At 36.0% G+C, this 19,356-nt stretch overlaps 1 protein-coding gene across 1 annotated transcript in view; it reads right to left on the bottom strand.

Moving 5' to 3' along the window:
* Positions 1-19,356, bottom strand: part of LOC104032468 (adhesion G protein-coupled receptor A3) — a 285,114-nt gene that overhangs the window by 170,278 nt on the left and 95,480 nt on the right. The window contains exons 3-5 of the mRNA XM_075717669.1: positions 13,962-14,033; positions 10,014-10,085; positions 70-141 (exon numbers count right to left, since the gene is read on the bottom strand). Of these exons, the coding sequence (XP_075573784.1) occupies positions 70-141; positions 10,014-10,085; positions 13,962-14,033 (216 nt within the window). The remainder of the gene's footprint in view (positions 1-69; positions 142-10,013; positions 10,086-13,961; positions 14,034-19,356) is intronic.

The following is a 19,356-nucleotide window of genomic DNA, read 5'->3' as shown; positions in this document are numbered from 1 at the left end:
CTCTGCTATGTTTATTCTAATGTCTTTCTCAAATATTTCAGATTTCCGAACATGAGGAATTATACTTACAATGCTTTCAGAGCTAGCAGCTCAGAAAAAAGTCCATTCATGAGACTTGAAAAAATATTCCCTGACAAATTCCTAGAAAAAAGCAATTTACAGTAGTCAGTTATAACAAATACAAGAAGAAAAAATTGTTATAAAGTATAATCTTCCCAATGTTAATTAAGAAATTCTGCTTTCTTGACAACAGTAAAAACATTTAAATTTGTACATTGCTTTCTCATAAATGACAGCAATATTCAAATCAAATCATACACTTCTACTTCTTTTATTTTAACAGAAGATATATATACTATTCACTTGGTCTAATAAACAGGAATATTTCTACACATTTAACAGAACAGAATTCTAGAAGAGAATATTCTAGAATTTAAGTGAAAATATTCATACAATGATTAGCCAGTGAGACCTATGTTGTATTTTTATCGTATATGTAGAATGCCACTTCAAGGTAAAGAAATAAAAACAGTGCTTTAATTTAGTAATGCTCAGAAGAATACAAGCAATTCCTTAAAACAGTAATGAGTTTTCAAAGTAACCACATAAATTGTTTTATTACAAAGGACTTTAAACAAACTGAATTTTCCCATCCTTAAATTAAGGACATTTCCATTTTAACTACCGTTTTACTATTTCTTGTCTTGATGGTTGAATGGATTAAGCTGAATACTTGCAACCAGATGCAATTTAATTTTGCCTAGTTTAACAGTATTGCTCTGCCAGTGCCTTAATAGTATAAAAGGTAAATGCTTAATGTCAAGTAATATTGCCTTTTTCTATACCAGTAAACTGAAAAATTAGTGCAGTATCCAAGATTAACGTTTCATACCATATGAATTACCTGCTTTTGAAATACTGATATATGTTCCTTTCTATCCAGTGCATGAAGCCTACATGTCTGAATTCAAGGATGGCTACAAAATTTCAGCTATCATCAGTGAAAATTCAGATCTCTTCACTGGAGATTTATTGTTACATACAGAAAAAAATGTAGACTGGCAAAGAAAATGGTTTAATTACTTTTTCATTAAAAAGGATGGTTTTATAATTATGGACTTTAATTCTCTTATGTCTACGAAGTAAAGAATGTATACTAAACTGAAGGTACAAATTCAGATCAGGAGCAATGTTCCACCAGTGAGGAATCTACCAAGCTGCAAAAGATCTTCATAAAGTAAGGAAGAACAAAAAAACACCTCAAGAACCATGCTTCCTACAGAAGCCTGTACAGATGCATATGGATCAACGAATTCAAGAAAGAAGAGAAAATATTCCTAATTTATAAATTACTTTAAGAAATTTATGGAGCATTCTTGAAACAATAATCTTATTTTTGCACACAAGTAGTTTTTCACCACTGAAATCATGGGGAACAAAAAAGAAAATGAACTTTGAACACTTCAAATTTTCACGGTAGTTTAAAGCAAAATTCTAATAATACAGAAAAATAAACTGGGTCAGCAATGTTAAGTGAAATTATTTCTCATTATATTGAGTGACGATGAGATGTGTTGATATAATTGAACTCATTGTTAAGATTTTGTCTAACTGCACTTTTAATACAGTTGTGGTACAAAGCTCTTGGAAATGGAAGGGCTTTCAAGTATCTCTTCAAGTGTGGGTCTGTCTAAAGGTGGAAATGAATGTTTGCTGGTAGCTACCTATTTCTATACCTTTAATATTTTGGATTTATCAACAGGAACTAAAAATATTGAGCATTTCACAAAGACTCAGTTACCTCTTTACTTAAAATTAAATGGATCTACTCATGTGCTTATTGAACATAAGCCCTGACGAGGCATATGCTGAAGCAGCTCAGTGAACTGGGACATTAAATGGACTAAATCAGAAACTGATAACCCTGACATTTACACTGAAGTAAATCAGAAGCGGTTCCACTAATATGAAAGCAGTTACAGTAGTATAAAGCATCTGACAGACGACAATCATGCTGAACTGAAGGACGGGGAAAGCAATCTGCCTAGCCTTGCGTGGACGGCAGCCAGAGGGCAGAAATACGAGGGGTTTCTTTTCTCTGCCTCACCCCGCTGCAGGATGCCAACATTCCCAATCCAATGCAAATCCCTTCTTTTCCCTTAAATAGGTATCCAGGCTTCATACAACAAAACAAACAGAACACTACATCTGAAGTTTGGTAATTCTGTTTGGACCAAAGGAAGGCTTTATGTCTGGATAATATTTTAGGAAACATGGAGACACTGTAAGTCACTTCCACAGCTAAGGTAGCAGGGTTCAGCAGATGTATGGTAGCTATGTGCCTGCCAGTGATGCCCATTCTGTAGCTACTGAATCTATGTACTTTGCATAGGTCCTGCCAAATCCACCGAGATATCTTGCCAGTACTGACCTTCACTGTGTTAACCTAAAAATTGCTGACTAATGTTCCACTTAGAGATTTTTGATTTCTTTTTATCATCACAGAGAAGTATGTAACCCTTTTCTTCAGTGGTTCTGCCAAGTGCTGAAATAATTGAGTTCCTGACAGTTCAAAAGTCAGCACAAAGCCAGCAAGCCAATTTTTCATATTCTTTCATATTCTTCTGGCAATGACCTGGTTTGCAGTTTCCATATTACTACTAATAATTAGCAAACTAGGATCATGTTCACAGCGCTGTACAAGTCATAAAGGAATACATTTCTATGCCCAAGAAACACATAATTGTTGGAGATCCAGTGTTAGATCTCCAACACTGTGAATAGCTTCTTTTCTAACAAAGATTTCAGAAATCTTCTTAGATCACCCCAATAACATATGAGCAAGATAGCTGCAAATGCCTGGTTCTATCAGTTCATGTCATTTATATTATATATTAAAATATCTCCAAATGCATAGTGTTGTGAAATTCCACCATTTCAGATATCCTAAAAACCCACACTAGCTTGATTTAAAAGGACGTTTGCTCTAAAAACATGTATATCACCTAGTTTGCAAACATTTCAGACATAACAAATTAATGCACACCAAAGCTGATAGCACTTACTATGCCATTAACTTACTCCATTAACAGAAACATGTGCTTTCTGTTATATCAGAGGTAAAACATGTTAGTCTTACATATAAGGTCTTACACTTATTTTTTCATATACCAAATACTCTTGTGCTTTCACAGACATTAATAAAACACTTTTGCAAAAAGCTTTAATATAAATTACAAATGCTGTAAAACAGTCAAAATCTGTCTCAAAGGACCATTTTGAGGCAAAATATAGGTATGCGCTGGTTTTGGCTGGGACAGAGTTAATTTTCTTCATAGTAGCTAGTATGAGGCTATGTTTCGGATATGTGCTGAAAACAGCGTTGATAATTCAGGGATGGTTTAGTCATTGCTGAGCAGTGCTTACACAGAGTCAAGGCTGTTTCTGCCTCTCACCCCACCCCACCAGCGAGTAGGCTGGGGGTGCACAAGAAGTTGGGAGGGGACACAGCCAGGGCAGCTGACCCCAACTGACCCAAGGGATATGCCATACCATATGTTGTCACACTTGGCACATAAAGCTGGCAGAAGAAGGAGGAAGGTGGGGACATCCGGAGTGATGGTGTTTTGTCTTCCCAAGTAACTGTTACGCGTGATGGAGCCCTGCTTTCCTGGAGATGGCTGAATGCCTGCCTGCTGATGGGAAGTAGTGAATGAATTCCTTGTTTTGCTGTGCTTGCGTGCGTGGCTTTTGCTTTACCTATTAAACTGTCTTTATCTCAACCCACGAGTTTTCTCACTTTTATTTACTCTTCCAATTCTCTCCCCACTCCCACTGTGGGGGGAGTGAGCGAGTGGCTGTGGAGTGCTTAGTTGCCAGATGGGGTTAAACCACAACAAGGTGGAAGCAGGAGTATATGAATATGAAGAAAGCTTCACCCCTAAGACCAGTATTAAAAAGCAAAATCTGAATGCAAGGGTGACAGATTGACTTTCTGTGCAAAAAAGCTGGGATATGAGGGGTAAAAACCAACAACAGAAGTACAGAGAGGGTGGGTTATGGTGCATTTTTTCTTGATGTTGCTGAAGTGGGGTCTGTTTGATTCACTATGTTACTGGTTTTTATACATTATCTCTGGCACCAAACAAAGAGGTTAGTTGCTTCAATGACAGCAAGAAAGTCACACAAGAATTTATGGTATACTTTATCATAAAGCTAACTGCGGCTGATGAGTCAGAGGCAGGAGGAAGAATAGGTCAGATGTACTTTAATCAAACAATTGGAAGTAAGGGGGAAGTCCTGTTTCGAACTTCCAAAAGGAAGTTCCAGCAGTAGCTGCTTGTTGAAACAGATTTAATGCTGCAACATTTCAGAATATGAAGGGCTGACTTATGGGGGACTAAAAAAAATGAAGTCTAGTATATCAGCGCAGTGTCACTATCCCAGTATTCCACAGCTCTTGATATTTAGATTAAAGAGAATTAATGTGGATGGCAGCTCGATTACCTAGCAGAAATATATTTGCATAAATAATTCTGGAACAAAGCACTGAAACATGGCCACTGAGGGGCCAAAGGAGATTTGGAAGATTTGTTGCATTCAGTTATGTCACTCCTAGTTAGAATACATGCACCTCATCACAGCATAAACACAGCCAAAGGGTAATAGATAAGCCAAAAAAGTTAAGCTAATATCTTAGAAGACATAATAAATCTTCTCTTATACTGTCTGAGGCACTGCCAGCTGCATCTGTCATATGATGTGAAAGCATTTTGGAATAATTTTCCACTGTACAAATCATCAAATACAAGAAGGTGTAAAAATTAGATCAGTCTCAAGGAACATAACCACAACTCACTGGCTGCAGTAATTTCAGGAGCTGTGTGAAATTTTAGATTTCATTAGTAACTTGAAATTCAATTCCTATTCACTGAAATATACATCTTGACTGCAATCTGAATATCGTCTTTTCTACATTATCAAGAGGCTTACAATTTTTTGTGGTTTCTCTGTGTGTGCATGTTTCCAAAACAATACTAGATGATAGTACTATTTTTTTTTTCTTATTTGAAGAATCCTGTAGGTTGTCCTGTTCTAAAATAGGCTGCACAAAAACACCAAGCCCTTTGAAGAGTGTTTGCATTACTCCTGAAAGCTGAGGCAATTCTCATCCTTCATTTTAGTGAAGTGTTTAAACATACCTTCACCCTACTCAGTTCAGATATATGCATCACATCATTGGGTTAAACATCCTAGTCAGTTTGGGCCAAGAGCTGATTTTTCAGCTCTAATTCAATTTTTTCAAACTGAATTAGACTTACAAGATTGAGTGAAACACACTGTGTTATTTTGTTTCACCTGGTATTCGTGCTTGTAAACAGGATAAGAAAACATCATCTCTGTACTACACAGAAGGTGCATGAAAAGATTTATGTCCTTTGCTCCTTCCAGTGGACTCATGGCTCTCCCTACTGGTTTTGATAACAGCCTGCAAAGATCCTCCTGTACTTCATCTCTGCTAAAGTAACACAGGAGAGTTCTAATTACCACAGTCAACAACTGCATAAATCAGCACATATGTATACATCTTTATACTGCTCCTTCAGTAACCTAAACCACACTTGACGGATCTGAAACCAGTTCCACGTTTAAGAACTTGTCATCTTTTCCTTGGTACAATTACATACACTGATGTTTCACTAAGTAAATGCTTCTCCATATCCTTTTCAGAGAACAGCTTTCTCATACCCCTGAAATGACAAGTAAACACAGTTCAGAGGTATCAGTAGCAACAGAAAGGCGACTTACTGTATTTTAAACATGTTTAAAAAGCTTGATTATGGGAAGTTTGTACAAACTTCCAGGGGAAAAAAGCTATAAAGTGTTAGAAAAGTACCAGGTGGCATTAGCTTGCAGTCAACAAACAATCACCAGTTCTTACACCACAGGTAAATTGAGATCCCAGCTCAAATAATTACTATTAGCATTATGTCATTATATGAGATTTCTGAGATCGAGGAACAAATGATACTATGAAAGGCAGGGAACAGTTCCTCTTGATTGAGGTTATGGTTGTATTTCTTCAACAAAATAATCACTGACCCAACAAGAGTAATGCTACTCTTGACTTTGGTTTGGTAAGGAGGACGGTCCCTATGAAAGAGAAAGTCATAACTTTTGATATGACAATCATGAATTGACTTACTTCAGATGAAAGGGGAATTTAGACTTATCTGTTACTATGCCTCTGATTTCCAAAGGACAGACTTTTGAAATAAAAAAAATAAAGTAACTAGTGAAAAGCTACTAAAGTACATGAACTGGAATGCAGGATGGCCCCATTTGTTAAGTCAGTGGTAGAAAGGCAATTTAAAACCCGAATAAGTAGAATGGAAGATAGACTAAATGGATCAATAACCAAATCTTTAATCTTGAAAAATGAAAAAGGTTTTGGGGGAGTTTTTTAATTTTTAAAAAGATCAAAGAAGTAGAGAGACTATAATGAACTGGAAAAAGTTAGCAAAAAGACAGGAAGCATAGAAAGAATTACCAAAAATTAAGTTAAACTTTGGAAAGTATACTAAATCAAGGTGCAAAAGACACTTTAACAATACTGCTATATGGTAAGTAAGAAATGAAGAAAGAGTAGATATTATATGTAGCCTAAATATATCCCATTGCTACTATTTTCTATTCTGTTTAGTAAGGTTGGTCATTTGGAATATAGGTATTTATGGGAGAAGCGTACACTAAATTCTGGAAATGATCTTTCCCAAGACCACCTACAGTATGACTACTGATCTGCAGAACTAGTTAAAATCCAGGAAATACCTGGGCAACTAGAGGCCTTCTAGGCTAATTCCACTCACATGAAAACACTAGCATAAATGTTCATGGTTTTCTCCTGCTTAGGTAGTATCGTGGTAGGTGTATACTAAAATCAATAAATAATTTTCCTTCTCTAGAAAATTAGTGATCTTTTTATATGATTACATGATACATATTCAATAGATGCATATCGTTTTTTTCCCATTTCTGATTTGCCAACAGTTTTTTCCATTTTTCTCTTTCAAAACTCACTCAGTTACTGTATTAAAATCAACAAGGCCAGACTAACAGGTCTGCAGTTACCAGAATCATCATTTTTTCCCCTGATGTATGGACATAACATTCATAAAAGCATGAAGAATCTGGCACTAAATATATTTGTTGTAAGACACTGTAAGATAATGGACAGGATAGAAGGGAGGAGAGTGAGACATTACCAGTGTTCTGCAGAAAGTCTTGTGACTGATTGTATTTAATGCTTTCACTAATGACTCTGACTCAGAAATGTAAGCGTGTGAAAATGAAATCTGATAATAACAAAACCAAGGATTGATAAATATTAAGAGAACTGTCATACAAGAAGAGGTGAACATTCTTGAAGATGAGAGGTCTAGTAATTTCATTAAATAATATTATTCAAAGTGAAAAGTGTAACAAGAATGTCACTTGAGAATCATACTTAAGAAAGGTCTAATTCAAATTTCTGCTAGAAACTGGGGCCTCAAGAAGGAAGGCAATACAGAAAGACCTGCATCTACACCCACCTGGAAATGAAACTTAGCCTCATCTTGAGGAAAAGGTAAGTATTTACTTGGGATGCACAAAAAGACCAGATGCAAGAAAATACAGAGTTAATGATAGTGTAGAGGAAACTGGTGGGACTTTCTCTGTATCTACATGCTCAGAAAAGATTCACCAGCACTGGGACAGGTACACAGGTTACTAAAATGAGCAGGGATATGGCATATCTGTTTTACAAAAGGAAATGGAAATGGTGTGGTTTGATCAGCCTGGTAACTAGACAGCACTTAGCACGTATATTGTGGCTTTTTCCAACATCTCTGGTTATCAGTGAAGGACGCGGAGATATACTGCCACACTCTTTCCTGGTCTTCAGAGGAAAGGGATAATACAGCCAAACGCTGTCACAGAACAAATGTTGTATGCTCACTGTGAATTAATTTCTGTTCCTTACCATTACAAGACTGAAGTTCTGTATTTAACTTCTAATTAGCTTTTAAGATGGAGCCTGAAAGATTTATGAATACAATTTTTAGACACATTTTCCTGAGAGACCAGGAATTTGAACAGTTTCTATTGAGGTTGTTCCTAGCACCTAGAAGCACCTTCCATTTAATAACGTGATTTCACTGTTTTGAATTAAACATACCTCCTGTGGTAATTTGGCTATATAGTCACAGCCATGTTCACTGTGCACAACAAAAGGAGACCCAGCAACCCTCAGTAGGCGAGTTGGGCTTGCCTGATTTGGCAACTCATCTATTGATAAGTAAAAAGAGGAGCAGTCTGCCTGCACCTGTTCATCAACATGATATCAAGGCTCTTCCCATCATCTGTTCTCACTTGTTTCCATCAGAGAAGATTTGGCATAGTTACTCTCATTAATGTGATCAATAAGCATGCCAGATTTCAGCCTTTTACCTGGTGTTATCTTGACCTCATGGCAGATATTTCTAGAAGGATTTCCCTATTTTTCCAAGGAAATGCCAGAATTGGCTAGAGAGGAAGAAAGCGAAGTACGAGATTTGTAACGCACTATGATGCAGTATAGGAATTTATTTCCCATTCAGGAATGAAGACAGATGTGAATGAAGATACAGAGCCCTCCTGGGTCTGGCCAAATGTCCATTTGAACCAGGACCTTCCCGTGAATTGTCCCCTTCCCAGCCAGGAAAGTTGCAGCCAACATACTCGTTCCTAGTACTTGCCTATGCTGTACCACACCTTTGGCCATTCATTTTTGTCCTTCTCTGAATCTTTTCTAGTTTTGGTCACCTTTTTGAGATGAGCAGACTGGAATTGTCCACAATATTCAAAATGCAGGTTCTTTGCTTTTTGCTGTAGTACAATGGATGTTCTCTGATTTGCTCTCTTCTTTTAATAATACTCCCTAATATATTTTTTAAATGATACTGAGCAGATGTTTTCATGGCATTATCCAGTATAATCTCAGAATATCTTTCCTGTATTTTAATGGTTAGCCCTGAACAGGTTGATTTTTCTCCCCTTCATCGCTTAATATTTATCTACATTAAGTTTCATCTGCCTTTTTACTGCCCAGTCATGGAGTCATGTACATTACTTCTGTCCTTCAGTATCAACCCTTGTCTTTAATTCCCTGGTTAACTTAGTAACAACTAGCAAACTTTGTCATTGCACATTTTATCTCTATTTCCAGGTCATCTGATTCTCCCTAAAACTGAACAGCCTGGTATATTGTCATAATCTCACGTTTTCCGAGTGCTCTTTCTAGAATACCCTGATAACCTATTGATCACACAGGCTCTGGCATGCTTACGGATATGTAAGTTGATTGCTTTGCTCTCTAGAGCATATTCCAGTGCAGTTGCATGTAATAACCTAATGACTTAGAAAGTACCATGACAAATAAAGTGTTTGACACAATACCTTAAATGAACAGTCTAAATTGATATTTTTGAAGCAATTTGAACTACCCTGATATCCCAAATTTACTTGATACTTCATACATTTCTTTTTCAGTATTCGCTTACTTTTTTTTGAATACACTTCAGGAGGAAAAAAAAAAAAAGCTATAGATTTCTAATTGATCTGTCATGGACAGAAAGAGCAATGTATCCTTTTTAACCACTGTAAGTCTCATTTGTGTGCTTGACCTTTATTTGTTTCCAAGACACACAAAGAGAAATGCGTTCAAACAGAAGCATCACATTCAGCCTCTTTTCAATGTGGGAATGAAATAAATTCAATTTAATTCTTTCAATTCTAATAGATTTTACAATGACAGATAGAAAAAACATCTTTAAAATATCAAGTCATAACAATCAAAGGCTCAGGAGAGGGGTTTTTTTAAGTACAAACCCTATAATTTTCTTATAATGGAAGTTTATTGCCAACTGTACTCAGGTAAGCCATGTGACAGTTTGGATTTCTCCTGTTTAAAACAAAAGTGGTTTTATACTCACAGTTTGTGAAGACTGCTAAGTCCAACAAACATTTCTGGTGTTAGGCAACCAATTCTATTATTTGAAAGATCCCTGAAACAAACCAAAAACGCCATCCTATTAGTAGACACACCTACATAATCACGTACAGCCTCTTTATTTTTAATGCTCAAGGAGTTAGAGACAAACGAGAAATAAAACCTTTTTCTGTAATGTAACGTAACTGAATGAAATAGATTTAGCAACTTTTATATTAACATTAGTGAGCAATATTCCACAATTAAACATATCATACTGCAACTTATACTAATTGCATTAAAATGTGATTTTATATATGTAGCAAATAAAAAACCAAAAATTATTTCCAATATAAAGAATTTTCTTTATCAAAGTCACTAGCACCTGTTTGTTTACTTATGAAAAATACTATGCATTTTGTTGCATACAATACTCAGCCAAAATTGACACATTTTTACTGTTTAGTAACATCTCATCTCATTGACAGGATCCTTTCTTGCTAAAGAAATCACAGAAACCAGAGGGCAATTAGTTTTTGAGCTAGTAAGAAGGTCAGTCTTGATAAACACTTGGCAAGCTCTTCTAAGAGCAATACTGTGGCTGTCAGACCACAGATAGTACAAGGCATTATGTTCTATAACTCTCGTCTGCAGAAAGGTGAATGAATGTTTTCTGTACAAGTCATCCATACAATATAATGTACAGGGTACCTATAGGAAGGAGACAAAAATAGGTATGAACAATTATGTTGTGATAACAACATGAATACTGCCCCTTGGTACATTCTAAACTAGTGTTTAATTTTTAAATATTTGGTTTTCAATATGGACTTGAAATTTTCCTTCTTATCAAGTATGTTTTTTAAAATATTTGCACTAATGTAAGGATTTTAAGTGATTATACATCCATTAAAATGTTAAAATTGATCTGAATATATTTTTTGTTTAGAATCAGCGGTAGTCTTCTGATTCTTTTGTTACATTGTGCAGATTCCCTATTTTTCTACTATTACAAGAGAACACTAAAGTAATCAAACAGGATAATAAAAGTTGTAGCTTGACAAATCCAGTTATTGCTTTCATGGAGACGTATCCAATTAGCTAGAATGTGAAGGCAATATCTTTAGAGTTCACTACAAAGTCTTCTTTTATCAGCCAGATAATATATTGTTGTACAATTAAATGATGAAACATCGCATTAGAATGAAAATATTTCTTAAATGCTTGGCAGGGATATTAAGTAGGCAACAGCTAAGAAAACAGTGTGGATAACAATATAGTGCAATAATTTCATATTAGCATTATTCTTTAAATTTTCATAATGAAAGCTACATAGAAAATCTAAAAATGCAAGTTTAAGACAAACAAACAAACAGACATACATATATATATAGAGACATCTTTCTATTAGAAGAGGTAAATACTAAACAAGAACCTACCCAGAATTCTTAGATTCTTAGGGTAATGCTTTACTTCTGCCTAAGCAAAGTCTGAACAGGTATGGAAGAAATGCATCACTGGGTGGGGCATAATTTGGGTAGCAAAAGTAAATTGCATCTAAACTTATTAAAACAAGTGCATATTTCTCTAAGTGTGGCACACAGTAAAATGGTATTTTTAACAAAGCAAAAGGCTACATCCCCTTTTCTCAAAGTTTATTTCAATGAGTGTTATTTTCACAATAAGATATATGGCAGTGGCTGAAATCTCTGTATTGTAAAGCATGATTTCTAAAAAAAAAAAATTAGCAAAAAGAAAAGACAGCTTGCTGCACATTCCTGCACACTAACATATGTTATATTAGACATAATTCAATTCGTAATGTACAAAGCTGGTGTTCCTTTTCAGGACTAAGACATTTAACTTACTAATGCTGACTTGTAAAATTGATGTTAGAGAAGACAAAACTCTTCTCTGTTGAATAACAGAGTGCCATAATTTCAGTGCTTCATAAATTTTCAGTTTTCATCAATTTTGTGTGTACCTTTTTGAGTAAACCCTTGAAATAATTCATTTTGTCATTCAAATACAAATTATAACAGTTCCCCAAATCATTCACAGAAAGCATTTTGATGTTGACAGCCTGCAGTTTGTCTGACTTGCCATAGCGATATGGCAGTTGCCCCTATTACATCAGCTTCTGCTTTTCACAGCATCATTTATATTTCACATGTGAAATAAGATGTGAATGTAAAGTACAGTCTCAAAGTAATTACTGTATTCAGCATTCAACAGGAGTTTACACTATTTATTCCTTTTGCTCAACTGTCTGCTACCCAACACTTGCACAGTGAAGGAGTGCAGAGATTTTCTTGTTTACCACGAAACTACACCGATTTGTACCAAACGTGGCAGTCTAGTAATTAATCGAGTCCCTGTCTCTAGATTGCTCCCAGTGTTACTTGTTCATATCAGTAACAAGGGTTTTTCTGAGATCTAGCATGATAAATCTCAACATTGCCATTTCTAGTTTGCTGAAGAGTCTTTTCTTCTCACTTTTCCCAGTGCCTAATGACTTCCTCTTCCTTGACTTGTCTCTCCTGGCTGACCCAAGGCTCCACCTGTGCAGTCTTCAGAAGTGCAGCCCACGACTTGCACAGGTTTCCTGGTTTTCCCACAAGAGGTCAGGGTTGTGTTATTGGAATATGCGGCCAAAGCAACAATTAGCACTCATTTTGATAATTTCATTGTATTGTTATCCCTGTATACAGAGTGAGCAAGAATGTTTCAACCTAATGTTTTTGTTTGTATTAAAAATGTATATGCTACTCCGACTTCATCATTATTACATCATTGGCTTTCTACCCAAATGCTCTAAAACTTAGTGGTTGGTGTTAGAAAATACTAGCAAAAAAAAATAGCAACCTGTATGATCAGAGATGGAAATCTTTTACTTAGGCTGTGCAGTGTTCCCTGTACACTTAGGGAAATTTAACCTCAGAGCAAAAAAGCAGAAGGATTCATAAATTTATTTTTCTTCAGATTTGCATTCCTTCTCATCTAAATCTTCCCATCCCATAAAAATAATCCCTGTTTTCTCATAGGTTTTCTCATCACACATAAGACAGCACGCACGATGGCTAGGAAGATTTCTGGCATGTGCTGATGGCCTGGTTAGCCAGTACATGGACATTTGGATGCTGTCACTTGGAAAATTATAATTAAAAAAGGGTTCATCCCACTTTTCCTTTTAGGCTGAGTAGAATTAAGGAGGATCTGTAGTCCTTGTTAATTAAAAGCAAAAAGGCCCACTTGTAGGATTTTAGTAACTTAGGTATATTTATCCTCTACAAATGTAGTTTAAAAATCAGCCAGTGCTTTCAAAAGTACTATGAGAACATTTTCAGAGAGAGGAATGCAAGAATGAGGGACAGGGAATCATATATATTGCATTAGTCTTGTTTCCTTAGAAAACCATGCTAAAAATAAAAAATACCAAGCAGAGTCAATGTGAGAGGTATGAAAATGGTAGACAAATTCTAAAGCATGACAAAGTTTCCTTTCTAAGAATTTATTTTATAGACTTGGTCTGTGATAAAAGTAAAATAGACCTTACATAACAAAAAACCACAGCATACCCCAAAACATTGTTTACACATATTTAAACCACTTAGTTTTACTTCTGATTAGTGTCTATAGTGATATATTGTCTGCTAAGTCATTAATTAGGCACGGTTTTTAACTTTGTAAATGTACTTGTGAGAACAAGTCTGCTTGAGTGCAAACAGGTAATTTTAAATGGGAAAAGGTAAAAAAGAAGGGGGAAATAGGGAAAAAAAAGAAGATGAAGAAGAAAACGGCATGGTAAATTTAAAAAACAGTGTGTGATTTTCTATTTTACAGCCAGTGTCCTTATGTGATTATTGCTTGGTGGCATATCTGAGTTGCCCAAGGATAGAAATGTCGACACAAACACAATTTTCAGAATAATTCAAATGGAATTAATACTTACAGGCGCTTCAGTTCTGGAAGTCCATGGAAGGCCCCTGGCTCAATTGTGCTGATCAAATTATTCTTCAGATCTCTAGAGATACATAATAAGAAGAGCAATTAATTATCACTTTACCTACTGTACTACCATTATACATGAGGACTGTGAAATGCAATACAATTCTAATCTTTATTTGTTTTAGCTAAAACCAAGCATGGATTTCTTTCAAATAGTAACACCAAAGACATTACGTCATTTGCAGCTTATAAAAACATATTTTTCCAAGTCAGATGGTTAAGATTAGATGATAAAAAAAAATCTGCTTGTTTTAATTCTTCTCCTATTTGTATTTTTCAAAACAAGCTTACCAGACATTATTGCCCCAGGAAAAAATGTTTTAATCAATGAGTGAATAAAATAATCAGTCAGCAAAGCAAAGCCTTTTAGTTTGCTTATTCATTGTGCTGTGCACTTTACACTTAATAAATTTATCATTTCCACCTAATGTAGGCAAAGCAGCTGGCATGTGAGACATAAACAGACAGGTCAGGTTTCTGTCCTGAAATACAAGCAATTTCTCATATTTGGCAGATAGATGCTTCATTCTGCACTTGGTGACAATCCAGAGGATCGGCTGTTGTGCAGATAAAAAAATATTTCACTGGCATTAGTAATCTCATCTGCTCTTGGTAGAGTGCTTGGGGCCATGACATTGCTGTCAGCTCAGTCCCCACAGACATTTACTACTGAATTGTCTCAAGACTCTTCATGATGTGAACCCCGAGGAAATGCCTTCAGCGCAATTAGATAAGCAGGCCTAGGAGACAAATGCTGTAAATTCTTGTAGAGTCAGTGTTCATCTTCTGACAATTTGCAATTCATAGGGAATGACTGGTGTGCAATAATAAGAGTGTTGTTTCTCAGACTGGCCACTTCCAGCACATTACAGCACATACAATGGTTGACTCTGCCAATGTACGGATGTATCAACAGCCACATGAGTGATCTTATTTATGACTTTTTATTTTACTGCAAATAAAATGCACAGCAGGTGAAATCTCAGTTCCACTAACTGGGATTGCCCTCAATAGGGCAAGATTTCATGCCAAATGTTTAGTTCACAGTAGGATATATTTTAATTTCAAAGTCAAAATCATAAATAAATATTTCTGTGTTTTGGTAGTCATTTTGCAGATCTTTTGAATACAGTTCCAAAAATTTGTGTCACACCCATTTCATTTTAGTGATGATGATGAGTGATCTGTCCCTAACAAAGATCTCAGTCAGCCCCTTAACAGGCGCTTTCAGCTTGCAACACTCAGAGTCCTTAAGAAGGTGATAAGGCATTCTGATTACCTATGTACAGGCTTTCATCCTACATATATGAAATGCAGAGCTATCAAATGCACAGCAGAACAAGACTGCAAGTTTGGTGTAGAAAAACCCTAGAAGTCCTTCTCGTCTCACTTTAGAAAGTATATCTAGATATTCAGTTGCTTAAGTTGTAAAATCCAAACTGTAAACAAGGTTCCAATAGTAACTTGTTAAAGTCTACTCAGCTCAAAGTTTATGCTGAATAATTGGCAAGGTACGATACACAAGTATGATACATGGCCATGTCACCTGTCCAATATTTTTAGATTACCATTGCTTCTTTATTCCAGATTGCTCTACACTGTGGTTTCATCATGAATATGTATTGCTCCTGATCTTATGACATTATTGAAAAAAAGCAAAGAACCAGGAGAAAGGTAGGAAGGGAGATATTTAAAATTGAAATCAAACAATAGGCTATGCTTTAAGTCTTTTTAAAATGCAAGTACTGCAAAGCATACAGGTTTAATTATTAAGAATATCTGCAATTAAGTAACTTATCTGAAGTTACAAGTATTCATAAAGTCATGAAATATATTAGAATATTTTTTAGCCATGCATGTCTGAAACCCAGTGGTTTAGTTTCTTACTAGTTTTATCTTACCTTGTTTTAGATATTTCAAAGTTCCTCTTTTTCAGTAGCTATTTTCACTAATAAAGCATTATGTTCATTATGCAAATAAAATTAACTTGATAAAATATGCTAATCTTAGTCCAACAGAAACACAATGGATATTACAAGAACTTATTAAAACTGCAACAATTATTCCAGTTGCCCAGTACTGATGTAACTTTTAAATAGGGATGCATGAATGTATGTATATATAGATACTTTAAGCATATGCATTACATGCCATAGGTCATTCCTATTTCCCTGAGCCACAGTGGCAGTCCCTCACTCGTTGCTAAGCTAGTAAAAAGCATAAAACCCAGAAGTGCTTCATTTTCCCTGCTACTGTGCAGTATGGAGATAAGTATGCCTGTACTGCCTGGGAAAGCGAGCAAGTCAGAGCCCATGAAATTCCCCATGGTCTCAAGAAAATAGTAACACGAGGCAGGGGGCGAAAAGGTGGCACACAGCAGGGGAGAAAAAAAAGGACAGTGTCAGTTCAGGAGACAGGTGAAGGTGCCAGAAAGGGGCAGAGCTTGGGCAAGGACCTTGATGGTGATTTGAGCATTCGTGAAAGCTGCCCAGTCTATGACTAATCTTAGGCATAGGTCTAAGCTCTTTCCTTTCTCCTGGAAATCACGTAAGCAAAAAAAAAAATGGCAGAAACACAGATGTCAAGGTTGGTGCTTGCACTGATTCTTATCTGGTAAGGCAGATGACAACCCCATAGACAACAGAGTGCAATTAGGGGCTACAGACATCCTCCTGAGGGTATTCTGCCCTTCTCCCTATTCCCTAACCCAGGCAAAGCACTTTTCTTCCTTGCTTTGTTCTCTTCTACTGCATTTGGATGAAAGCGACCGTAGCTGATGTAATCACAAATGACATACAGGGAGTGATGTTTGTTATCATGAAAACACTCTCTAAGTATTGGAAGCAGCTTTGTATTTTTCAAAATTTTGTGGTCAGACATTTTCATCTTAGTTCCCTGGTACCCGCAGCAGCTACCAGATTCATCTTTCTTCTGCCTTCATCTGGTGAAGATGATGTGACAATTCCCTCAGATACTTAACTGAGAATTTTCCACACTCTCTCACAACGAAAAAGGTTTGTACAAAACTTCTGCAGTCTCTTCTCCAGAGTCCCATCAACTTGCAAAGACAAGTCAATATGTTTGGCAAAAGTTAATCTATGTGACTGTACTTTCCTTTGATGGTTTAGGATGAGGCCAACGCTCATTTTTTTTTAGCCTTCAAATACTCAATACTAAACCCTTTGGTCTACTCTGATTCTGTTCACACCAAATATCTGGGCTTAGCTTTCTCTGGGCAGCACTACTGACAATATCTTCATGCACGAAATGTAGATCCTTTTGCTTGTACAGTATGTTAAATATGTAACTACCCAGGTCAAAGGAAGTCCTTTAACTTGCAGAGTCCACATGGAAAACACTGAAAGGACACTGTTCTCATCATGTGAGCTTCTGTACTCTTAAACTTAAAAGACAAACAAACAAACAAAACAAAACCCCCAACCCAATACTAGAGACCCTTTGGATGTATGCTGACTTAGGCTTTACACTGGGGTACATTTGAAAACCACTTACTTAGAGGCGCAGTTCAGAGCAAATATCCACATTTTAGGCAGGGGAAACCAACAATTTTAATAATTAATCTTGATATCAATTCCACATTCTGTGTTAACTGACAACTGATCTAAATGCTCTGCAAGTTGTAATTAGGTGATCATCTCTTATAGCCAACAGTGGTAACAGCTCCCAACAAATATAAAAGAGTCAGTATGAGTGGCAAACTGTTGGCAAGTTTTAATTGAGTTTTAATGCCAGTTAAAATAACCAAGTAGACAAAAGGTCTTCCATTTACTGAAATCCTCTATGTTCTAGTTTATGGAAACTCTGCTGTGTTTCCCCATAACTTGTAACCACATAGGAAAAAACAGCATAATCCTAAACTATCATCTACAGGAGGAAAAAAGGCCAGTTTAATGTTAGTAGAAGCCAGACCATTTCAAGGAAAAGTGTCCATCAGTTGCACTGGCCCAAAGAAAGACTCCTTATTTTGGAAATTACACTTAAATTAGGTAGGTGATTTTAGTAAGGATATTCTCAGAAAATTGTAGATTATTATACTACCCACAACCCTGGCACTTTCTTAGTAATTAGTATTATTCCATAATGTTTCCATATACTTCTGGCCCAGCAAAATTGGTGTTTTCTTCCTTGTCACCCTTGAAGACTAAAATGTAATTTAAATAAATAAATAAAATTATCACAACTGTTAATCACTTACGATTCTTACTTCTACATGAGAAGAAGCTATTTCTTTGCCTCCCACTTGTATTTTTTACAAATCACTTTTATTAAAATATTAAATTAACTTCTCCTGTTTTCTAATTTAGCAAAGAGTTTGTTATATTGAAGCCTTATAGCAATGAGTATCAACTTTCTCTGAGCTAAATAAAGAAACCAGGGTAAGTTTGGTTGTATGTTTACGTTTTTTCCCCAAGAGCTACTGCTGAGGTTTGGCAAAAGGTCATGATCCAAGGCATGCCAAACAGCAGCCCAGCCTGGGCCACACACATGCACACATGCATACCTACCATGCAGGAGATTTTATCACCAACCAAAAGTAAAAGAAAAGGGAAGGAACCCCAGTATCATAATATTGAATGACCACAGTGTGACCCAGTTAAAGTCCATAAAGAAAGCACTTTCTAACAGTTATGGTTTTGCATCATTTCTGATCAGCATTCTAACTTTAAAGTATCTATTCTGAATCTGAATGACGTGTCATTAGTGGTGTGGGTGTATATATCTGGTGGCGTGACCTGAAAATAAATCAAAACCAAGTGCCTTGTACAAGTACAGATAGATGGAAGCTACATGAAGCTAGCTGTAGTCATAACAACTGCAGCACTTACATGATGGCTCCACAGCTGCACAAAAATAAAATATTACAATAGTTATTGAAATATGTTTCCCCTAATTTTATTACAGTTGCTAGATATACTTGCTGCATGGTACTCTGATCTTACCTAGACCTGAATAGGAAAAAGAACAATGCAGAATAGACCGTGTTATCATTAAAAACCAATCTCCAGTGGTTGTAAGGAAGTTAGCAGAGGAGAGTTTCCTTTTCACTTACAAGTCTGAACTTACATAAATTACATGCAATAACCATTAAGCACTGTCTTCCTACATGTATGTAGATAATTTGTATGTGTATGCAATAATAGTCCCACAGGTAAAAACACTCAAGGATTCTTTTATTAAGTATCACAAGCTGCTGGGAGTTTATCATCTTACACATTAATCTTGAACTGACTTTTACTTTCTAAAGACATTTAAGAGGAGTTACCTCAACAAAAACAGCTGACTTAAGGAGGGGAAATCTGTGTTTGAAATACTCACTT

The sequence above is a fragment of the Pelecanus crispus genome, chromosome 10 (assembly GCF_030463565.1).
Source record: "Pelecanus crispus isolate bPelCri1 chromosome 10, bPelCri1.pri, whole genome shotgun sequence".
In the NCBI taxonomy this organism is placed as follows: Eukaryota; Metazoa; Chordata; class Aves; order Pelecaniformes; family Pelecanidae; genus Pelecanus; species Pelecanus crispus.
Note: the sequence above shows the minus strand (reverse complement) of the source record. Positions and strands in the feature narration are given on the sequence as shown.